This window comes from Panthera tigris, chromosome B4, assembly GCF_018350195.1.
Source record: "Panthera tigris isolate Pti1 chromosome B4, P.tigris_Pti1_mat1.1, whole genome shotgun sequence".
Classification (NCBI taxonomy): domain Eukaryota; kingdom Metazoa; phylum Chordata; class Mammalia; order Carnivora; family Felidae; genus Panthera; species Panthera tigris.
This window is the reverse complement of record NC_056666.1, coordinates 133,923,404-133,933,915: the sequence shown is the minus strand read 5'-3', so window position 1 is coordinate 133,933,915 and position 10,512 is coordinate 133,923,404. Positions and strand designations below refer to the sequence as shown.

At 48.5% G+C, this 10,512-nt stretch overlaps 1 protein-coding gene across 1 annotated transcript; it reads left to right on the top strand.

Moving 5' to 3' along the window:
• The first annotated feature begins 1,156 nt into the window (after window positions 1–1,156).
• On the top strand, window positions 1,157–9,449 carry NDUFA6 (NADH:ubiquinone oxidoreductase subunit A6). The gene is made up of 3 exons (XM_007079471.3): window positions 1,157–1,333; window positions 8,144–8,259; window positions 9,249–9,449. Exons 1-3 carry the CDS (start codon window positions 1,195–1,197, stop codon window positions 9,378–9,380), a joined length of 387 nt encoding a protein of 128 aa, XP_007079533.1. The 5' UTR covers window positions 1,157–1,194; the 3' UTR covers window positions 9,381–9,449.
• The last annotated feature ends 1,063 nt before the right edge of the window (window positions 9,450–10,512 follow it).

The window sequence follows — 10,512 nt, the reverse complement described above, 5'->3', positions numbered from 1 at the left end:
GCCAGTGGCTGTCAAGAACACAGTATGCTTATATAAACTTCTTAAGGTGGGCCCGGAGGTTCTGAAGTTTCCATTTTCTTCTAATGCTTTAAACTTGAAGACGGTGCGTGCTTTCTTTTAACGCGCAGCACACTTAAGTGCACAGATTCATTTTAAAAGGTGCTACAGGAACAAAAATCTGATTCTTAACCCTTTCTAATGGGAAAGCCTGGGACAGATGCCAGGGCCATGTTCCATGCTGGCTGACCTCAGCCCCGGCTCCTGCTCCTCCCCCAACACACTCACAAGGTGCCTCCCAGATGCTCTTGGAGGTCAGGACAGGAGGGACACATCACGTAGCAGGTGGCCCAGACCTTACACCTCAATTTCCTCACCTGTAGAAAAGGGGTGCTAACAGAACCTCTCTGATCCATGAGTTTAAATACGACCAGGTAGAATACCTAGCGCACGTTAACTGTTACTTTTCCCGGGATGGTCAGGGGTAACCTCAATGCCAGCAACGACGGGGATACCCAGGATGGATAATGCGAGGCTCCTTCCAGCCCCAAATTTCTAGGCTGTTTTTCAGAGAGATCCACAGTTTGGCATGAAAATGTTCTTGCATAAAATGGGGCTGATGATAGAACCTACCTTCCCAGGGTGTGGAGAAGCGCCCCGAAGCCAATGGCCAGGAAAACGCTTTGGCATCTACACCTTGCAAAGAGTTGGTTTATAGGGGGGAAAAAAATGTTGCCGCAGAAAAACCGCACAGGGGCCAGGCCATCGCCACGACAGCCCAGGCGCCACGTGTGCCTCCGCCGCCCTCTGGGGCCGCGGCCAGCGCCGCGAGGCTGACCCGCGAAGCTCTGCGACGCCCGCGCGCCCCCAGGCGCAACCAAAGGAGCGAGGCGGGCAGGTGGCCGGCGCCACGCTGGGGGAGGCGGGGCAGCTGCTCGACGGCCACCCTGGCGCTCGAGCGTCCCCTGGCGGCGCGATTATGCCACGCTTAGGACCACCAATGTCTGAGCTGAAGTTTCCGCACAGGAGCATGCGCAGCCCCCAGCGGCCATCACCGAGGCCTCCCAGCCAATCAGAGAGCCCGACAGCTCTCCTCCCGCCTACCCGTGGCGTTTAGGGGCATGGCGTTCAGTTTTAGCCAATGAGAAAAGATTTTCGTCCTTAGGCCGTACTCGCGGGAGGGGTTTCTTCAGCAAGATGGCGGCGAGCGGCCTCCGGCGAGCTGCCGTTGCGGCTCCCACTTCAGTGAAACCCGTTTTTAGTCGGGACATGAACGAAGCCAAGCGGAGGGTGCGCGAGTTGTACCGCGCCTGGTATCGAGAGGTGCCGAACACTGGTGAGAGGCAGCGGCGCACGCGGGGCTCCGGATGCAGCCGCCCAAGGTCGCAGCCGTCCTGGCCTCCCATTTCTCCCAGGACGAGCTGAGGTCACCGACTTGGGAACAGGCGTCTCTGGGTGCTTCAGGGGAGGAGGGTCCCTCGAGCATTAGTGGACCGGATCTGGCGGCCGCGCCCGAGTCAGACCAGCCGTGCCCCGCATCCGGATCGCGCTTCTAGGCGCCCTGGGCGCTTTGGCCCTTTAGTAATTCTTACCGAACCCGTGGGAGGGAAAGCAGGGACTGTCATTGACGTGCTTCATTTTACAGATGAGGCACCTAGAGGCGAAGGGACGCCCCTGAGGCCCAGAGCCAGCTCTTGTTGGATCTGGAACCCAAAGTCAGCCGTAGAGTTCTTGAATATATGCACAGGTGCCCATTAGGTTATGTAAACAAAGTGGCCGTAGGACTTGAGCGATCATCCCCCCACACAAAAACAGACAACCAGAGAAGGGACGTGATTTTCCCAAGGTCATCCAGTTAAGTCAGTGATGCCTCTTCCAGTCCAGGTGAGATGAGTGTCCTCCCATTTCCAGTTTCCCAAGCTTGTTCCCTAGATCTGTCTGTGTGTAGTATTTCTCAGGAACTCCTCCCCCACCCCACTAATGGCCTGCTCCCTACTACCTCCCTGTCCCCTGCCTTCACTTAGATGTCGGAGAACCAATCTGTTCACCCCAAGGATTGAAATAGAAGCTCCCTGGGTACAGAGATTCTGTTTTCTTATTTTGGTATTCCAAAAGGAATGGAAGGAAGGAAGGAATGAAAGGAAGATTGGGGGAAATTCCACTAAACCGTCAAGGGCAGTACGAATGTCATTGAATGGGCTGTCGATATTTTATTTTGTTGATTTGATTTAGTTTAGTTTAGTGTGGACTGTCACTGCCAGTCTGAGAGGGAAGGTGTTTTTAAGCGAGTTGGAGCATAAATGCACCCTTCTGGGCTGCCTCTTCCCTGCCTGTGAGAAGCAATAGAATGTGGTGGTTACAGAGACTTGCCTCCAGACCTTGCCCCTTAATATAGCTGTATGACCTTGAGCAAATGATTTCATCTTGCTATGCCTCAAGTTTCCTCATCTGTAAAATGAGCATCATGATAGTCCCTTCTTCAGAGAGGAGCCCTTATTAAATAGGAAATATATCTAAAGTGCTTAGGGTAAGTCCTGGCACTTAGTTAGGCATGCATTGAATGTTGGCTGCTACTGTTATTATTATTATTATTATTATTATCACTGTTATTTATAGCAGGAGCCTCCATGCAGAATCCAGTTTTGTTTTTGTTTTTTTTTCATCTTTATTTGTTTATTTTCGAGAGAGAGCAAGAGAGGGATAGAGAGAGAGAGAGAGAGAATCCCAGACAGGCTCCGGCGCTGGATCTCACAAACCATCAGATCATGACCCCAGCTAAAATCAAGAGTCAGATGCTTAACTGACTGAGCCACCCAGGTGCCCCAGAATCCAATTTTTTTGATGTATGAGAACTGTTTGTTCCCCAGTGTCCCTGACTTTTTGAGAGGTTGCCAATGACCAGAATTTAGACCCACAGGATACTAGGGAGGGAGAAACTTGAGTGCACTGCTGGTTTGGGGACTGCAAATTTAAATGCCTTCAGGGGGCAGGTGGATGATAGGTATGGGGGAGTGACTGTAGCAAGGGTGTGCGGATATGTGGGGGGCGGGGGGGTGGTGTATTCAATTGCAGATGTTTAAAAACAATGTTTGCCTGGCAGAATACTTCTGTGAGTGTCCAGAACCCTTTCTTGTTGCAGAGAGGAGCAGGAGGTGGGGAACGAGACCCAGATGCAGGAAGAATGGTTTGCATAGGGTTAAAAAAAAAAAAAAAAAATCTGGTGGCTGAGTTGAGGATAGATCCACTTATCCACCCTCAGGAACCAGCTCTTTTTAAACCATCCCCTCCCAGGAATTCCCCTCAAATACTGTTCGGGAAGATAAACCCAGAGTCAGAAGGGTCCTGACAGGAGGAGCCTAGAGAGCAAGGGAAGGAATGAGAGGGAAGGGGTTAAGGGGGTGGTACATTCTTATGGGGAGGATTGGTGGTCTGTAGCTGGTCAGTTGCTCAGGCCTGTGTCTACACCAATGTCATACTATCCATCGTTGGGATTCCAGCTGAGGAACCAAAGCAAAGAATTGAGAATAACTAATAGCATTTATAGTGACTAACGTTTATTGACTTGCATACATAGAGCCCAGCATTATGCTAAATGCTTTACATTGCTTTCTTTTAGGGTAGGTTCTGATTGTTTCCCTGTCTTTCAGAGAAGAAAACCGAGGCATGTAAATGTATCTCACATCACACCATTAGTAAGGGGAGGAGCGTGACATAGGAGACCCTGACTGTCCAGCTGTTACACCTGGCTCCTGCTGTGGTTTTCCCTGAATCTCAGGGGACCCAGTTATGCCGCACTTGGAGAGCAGCCACGTGCCTGGGTGGCGGCTGCCTTGCATGGGAACACAGGGACAGAACTACCTGCTAAATCCCTCCACTGAAAAAATATTAACCTGAGGCTTGGTGGTTACAGAACAGGAGACTTTCTGTAGAAACCATTTAATTTCCATTTCATCGGGTATCTCTTGTACTACAGGGTCAGTACTAAATGCTTAGAGATACAAATGGGAATAAAACAACCCTGCCTTCAGGGGTCTTATGGACTAGTCAGGAAGATCGGCATATATCCAGATTATTAAAACTTAAAATAGATGTATGGGGAATAAGTGCTGAAAATTTTAACAGCTAACATTTGCATTAGCTTTACTGTTTACAAGATGTTGTCACTTGAGTTTTGCCATGGTCCTATAAAGGAATTAAGTCAGAGGTTATTTTTTTTCGTATTTAAAAAAAATTTTTTAATGTTTATTTATTTTTGAAGGAGAGAGAGACAGCGTGAGAGGGGGAGGGGCAGAGAGAGGGAGACACAGAATCCGAAGCAAGCTCCAGGCTCTGAGCTGTCAGCACAGAGCCCGACACGGGGCTCAAACCCATAAACCACGAGATCATGACCTGAGCCGAAGTCAGAGGCCCAACCAACTGAGCCTCCCAGGTGCCCCATTCTTTCCTATTTTTAATTTTGTTTATTTTTTATTTTTCTTTTCAAAAAAATTTTTTTAATGTTTTTATTTATTTTTGAGACAGAGAGCATGAGCAGGGGAGGGGCAGAGAGAGGGGGAGACACAGAATCTGAAGCCGGCTCCAGGCTCTGAGCTGTCCGCACAGAGCCCGACACGGGGCTCGAACTCACAGAGTATGAGATCATGACCTGAGCAGAAGTCAGACGCTCAACCGACTGAGCCACCCAGGTGCCCCTCTTTCCTATTTTTTGGATGAGGAAACAGGCTAAGGAGGCTGTACCCTAGGTAAGGTCATAGTTCACAGAGGTGTGGAGACCTTACCCAGCTTGTTTGACCCCCGAGCCCATGCTCTTTTCCAACACACTGGGCTGCCTTCCCATCTAAGGATCTCCCAGCGCCTGTTATGAACGCTACCAAGATGAATTGGAGCAAACAGCTGAGAACTATATCACTGTCTTCCTTTCTTAACGTGTCAGAGCCTTTCTGACTCAGAAGAACCTTAACAGTAACTTTGGGAAAACACACAGAGGCTGTAGAAAAGGCACCTTCATCCAGAAGGGCCACATTGATATCTTCCTCTTGAGCCTCTCAGATCTTTCAAATTACAGTTTAAATATTCAGAATTCGAAGAATAAGCCAAAGAGCAGTTGGAATTAATTTATACCAGGGTTTCTTGACCCATTTGTGCTGGATCATTCTTTGTTGTGGGGGGGGGGGGGTCCTGTGCATTGTAGATTAACAACATCTCTGGCCTCTACCCACTGGATGCCAGTAACACTCTCTCCTTGGTTGTGACAACCAAAAGTGCCCCCAGACGTTGCCAAATGTTCTGGTGGGCGGAATCATTGCTGGTTTAAGAACCACCGAGTTAGACCAAAGAACGATTCCGCAGGCTGTAGCTATTTACCTCCCGCAGCCTTTCTCACCGGTGGGGGGCATGTTCGAGGGGTTGGGATGGGAGGAGGGAGATTAGGAGAAAGCTATGGAACTTGTCTCTCTAGAGACAAGGGTTCTTAACCTCAGAGGATGTGAACTGCCACTGTAAGCAAAACTTGGCGTTTGTGCCTGTGAACGTTTTCCTGAGGAGAAGGTTTGCACACCCGATGCCCTGGTGTGTGGTTCAGGAGGTCATGAGGAATGAGAGAGGACGGACACCAGCCCCCTGGTACAGAGGGACCTTATTTTTTTAAACTCCCAAGGTTGGACAGGAATCCAATATAAAAATGCAGGAGAGATAAGCACTGACAGCAGGGGAAGATTCCTCATATTCATTTCCTTTAAAAAGCACCAGATTGTAAATTGAAAAAAACAAGGGCTTTCGGGTGGCTCAGTCAGTTAAGAGTCAGACTCTTGAGGGGCGCCTGGGTGGCTCAGTCAGTTAAGCATCTGACTTTGGCTCAGGTCATGATCGCATGGTTAGTGGGTTCGAGCCCCGCGTCGGGCTCTGTGCTGACAGCTCAGAGCCTGGGGCCTGCTTCAGATTCTGTGTCTCCCTCTCTCTCTCTCTCTCTGCCCCTCCCCAGCTTGTACTCTGTCTCTCTCGCTCTCAAAAATAAATAAACATTTAAAAAGTTGGAAAAAAAAATGTTAAGAAAAAGAGTCAGACTCTTGATTTCCACTCAGGTCGTGATCTCACGGTTCATGGGTTTAAGCCCAGCATCAGGCTCTGCACTGACAGTGCGGAGTCTGCTTGGGATTCTCTCTCTCTGCCCCTCCCTGCTGGCACACTCTCTCTATCTCAAGATAAATAAACTTAAAAAAAAAAAAATAGAAAATTAAACATGAAAAACACTAAACCTGGATTCCAGGTCCAGGTTTGCCAATAGTATGACATCAGACAGGTACCCACAGTGCCGTAGGCCCCAATCTCCCCAAGTGGAAAGGTTCTAAGTTCCTGGGTGCTTGTTGGTTTGCATTTGTTTTTGTGTCTCTTTGTCTTATTATCCCTGTGTTTCCTCTTTTCTAAAATTCCTACTATGATACTGACTGGGTGGGAACCTAGATTTAGAGCATCGACCATTTCTCGTGGTGCCAGTACTCCCACCACGATTGATTTGAAGCTGCCAAAGTGAAGTCACTGAAGGCCGATTTGGGAAGAGAGCCTCCATGAGAGCCAGCTCCATCACACCGCTGGAACCGAGTTGAACTCTTTCCAGTGGGAGTAATTTCTCTCCTCTGTTAACACCTATGAAGCTGGGATACAGCTTCTCCTATTAGGTTTCCACTGTTGCTTACTCCCTGGTTGGATCAGCATGGCATGGGATTTCCCTCAGCAGAAGCCTTATTTTTCTAACACTGCCGCTAAATTAGGAGTAGAGTTAAAGACTCAAACTTTATTGTTGATTAATTCAGTCACTACATAGCCCTCATGGTTTTCGGAGCTGGCTTTGAGAATCCTGTAGACTAGAGTGGACATGTCCCAGGAATGGCCACAATGCAAGGGGTCCTCACCAAATGAGCACACAGGTCTCCTCAACCACAGGCTCATTCTAGACTGTGAGCCTTGTTTATGCTGTTCACTCAGCCTAATGCGCCCCCTCTTCCTAACTCCACCTACCACACAAGGCCCTGTTCGTGCCCTTGTTGTCATCAGCAAATCCACTGAAGGCTGACTTCCAGAGGATGGGAACACAAATGACTAAAACCTAATTTTCAAAGGACAGAACATGGGCCTCCTCTGAAGTCCCAGGTCCCTAAGTCTGTGCCACTATTTTAGGCACTTCGGGATTGCTGAATATGGTGATTTTTCTTTGCGTTCGTGGGTGGCTACCTCTGACTATAGAGTTTAAGAGAGTAGGAGTCCCATCGTAAACTGCTCCTTCCTTCCCCCGAGTAACCTAATGTGGTGGTCGTCCCTGGCTGGACTGAAGCCTCTCCTCTCCGCACAAACACTCAGCAGGCTCCCTCAACCCTAAGCTTGTGTGCTGCACAGACCTATACCCCCATCACTGTCGGTTAATTTCAACCCTGTCCTCTTTTGCCAGTTGTTCTCTGTAATAATCATGCTAATGTTTTTGAGAGCTTATTCCATGCCAGGCACGTTCTAAGCATCTTGTATTGTCTCCAGGAATCCACAGTGGCTCTGGGGTTATACATGCTCTTTTTTTTTTTTTAATTTTTTTTAACATTTATTTATTATTGAGAGACAGAGAACACGAGCAGAGGAGGGCCAGAGAGAGGAGGAGACACCGAATCCCAAGCAGGCTCCAGGCTCTGAGCTGTCAGCACAGAGCCTGACGCGGGGCTTGAACCCACAAACCGTGAGATCACGACCTGAGCCAAAGTCAGACAGTTAACCGACTGAGCCACCCAGGCACCCCAGGGGATTATACGTGCTCTTAATCATCCTCATTCACTCAGAAATAAATACTCTCAGGCACAGAGACGTTAACGTACGCAGGATCATGTAGGTGACAAGTTGACAGAGCTGGGGTTTGAAGCCAGGTTGTTGATATTCAAACTACACTGTGCTGCCTCGGGTCTGGTCTCCTCAAACTAAACTCCTTGAGAGCAAGCGCCGTGTCTCACTCTTCTCTGCAGCCTCAAGCACCTAGTTTGGGGTCAAGCAAATACTTGGTGAATGAAACGAATGGGGAACCTGTTTGTGTCTATGAATATCCACTGACTCAATTTTTGTAAAACATGTCTTGATCACATAGTTTCTACCCTGAATCATGTCTTCTCTTTAGTGCACTTATTCCAGCTAGACATCACCGTGAAACAGGGACGGGATAAAGTCCGAGAAATGTTCATGAAGAATGCCCACGTCACGGACCCCAGGGTGGTTGATCTTCTGGTCATTAAGGTAACTGACCCCTCCCGGACTGACTTAAAAGAGCAGCCACCTTGTCCAGAGCTTCTCAGTAGTCCCGTTTGTCTCCCAAGCCTGAAAAGCAACTACTGGGTCAGCTACTTTTGCTTAGGGTTTCAAAGAAATAGATGAACTTAGAGGTTATCACCTCTAAGATTGTTCAAGAAAAAAAAAAACACTGGGGTTTGCATTTTTAAAAAAGATGAGGAAAACATTTACAAATTTTTAAAAAGGAGGGGGAGGCGTGTGGGTGGCTCAGTTGGTTAAGTGTCCGACTTCTGCTCAGGTCATGATCTCACAGTTCGTGCGTTGAGTCCCACGTTGGGCTCTGTGCTGACAGCTCAGAGCCTGGAGCCTGCTTTGGATTCTGTGACTCCCTCTCTCTGCCCCTCCCCCGATCTCACTCTGTCTCTCTCTCTCTCTCTCTCTCTCTCTCTCTCTCTCTGAAAAATAAATAAACATTAAAATTTTTTTTAAATAAAAAAAGATGAGGAAAGTTTGAAATCTTCTTGAACCTCCTTCCTGGAAGTTACTGCTTCACTGGGTTGCTGCCTACAGCTGGAAGAGGCAGGCAGGTTAGCTGAGCCCTGTGCACATAGTTCAAGTCCCAGACCCGATTCTGTATCTCCAGTCAGTCACATTAGCATCAGTGCATACTTTAGCACGGACCAGTACACCACATGGAATGTTCAGCAGAAACCAGCCAGTCAGGTTAGGCAGTCATGGGGCAGGGGCCTACTGACCTGGGAGTCTCTCCTCTTGGGATCAGTTAGCTACAGAGTTAAAGAATATGGGAGAGGCCTTAGAGATCAGCTAGTACAACCACCTCATGTTCCAGATGCCGAAATGTGGTCTAGACCAAGGATGTTACTTGCCCAGAGTCACTCGACAAGCCCGTGCAGAGCAGAGCACAGAATCCTGGCCTGTATGGTGGTATTCTTTCCAGCCACTCTGACTGAACACCTCTCCCCTCACCTGTGCAGGGAAAGATGGAACTGGAGGAAACAATTAACGTCTGGAAGCAGCGGACACACGTTATGCGGTTCTTCCATGAAACCGAAGCGCCGAGGCCGACGGATTTCCTGTCCAAGTTCTACGTTGGCCATGACCCGTGACTCAGTGGAAAGGTGCATGTTGACATTTAAATATTTTAGAACACGAATAAACTCAGTATGTGATGGTCACTTCCTAATAGAATTCCACTGGTGAGCCAGGGGGAAGTTCTCCTTCAGCAGTCTCTCTCTTTTTGCCTGAACAAGTGGGGTCTTACTATACACACCACCTGTTCTTTCCCTTTCCTCCAGTGTGGTGTTTCCTATAAATCAGACTCTCTTTTCTCAGAGCCTTGCATGTCAGTAAACAGGAAGGATGAGGCCATCTGCTCAGAAACCATCATTCCGGGTGTAAGGCTGGATGACTCTGTTAATTTAGCTGTGTTTCCACAGCCTCCAGGATAGCTTGGTGTCACGGCACAGATGATCCAAAATTAGCTCTTGCCGTTCGGGAGAGATGAGAGTAACGCTGAGCGGCGCAGAGTTAGGGCTGACGGGCTGGGCTGTTCCTCCCTGGGCTCTGGAGAGAATGGCAGCTCAGAGGCCCAGCCCCTCTACCTGCAACAAGCGTCAGTTCTTAAAATGACATGAGCTTCCTACCCAGTTAGGCGCTCTGCTAGGAACACAGCTGTTTAGTGCACAGACAACAGAAATAGCTCTACTGTTTGCAAATGGGACTGTGGCTCCAGGGACAGGAGAATCAGTGTTGACGCAGATTAAATAACTCATCTTTGTTTGCTTTTGGTGGTTCCTTCCCTGGGCGGCTAAATGCTGCAGATGGGTTCATTATTTGAGTCCACAGTCACCCTGGGCATTGCCAGATTTTTTAGCACCACCAACCCCTTTACTATCTTTTCATCTAAGGAACCCAAGTGTTGAAAGATTCATTCTAAGAATGATGTTTTAAAATTTTTTAAATTTATTTTTGAGAGAGAGAGATACAGAGTGCAAGGGGGTGGGAGGAGATGGAGAGAGACACACACAGACTCTGAAGCAGGCTCCAGCCTTCGAGCGGTCAGCATAGAGCCCGATGCGGGGCTTGAATCCATGGACCGTGATATCATGACCTGAGCTGAAGTCGGATGCTTAATCAACTGAGCCACCCAGGCACCCCTGATAATGGTATTTCTTAAGGAGTTTTAAACAACGCTTATGATTAGCAGGTGAAAACTAGCCAGCATTCCTCAACACAAAA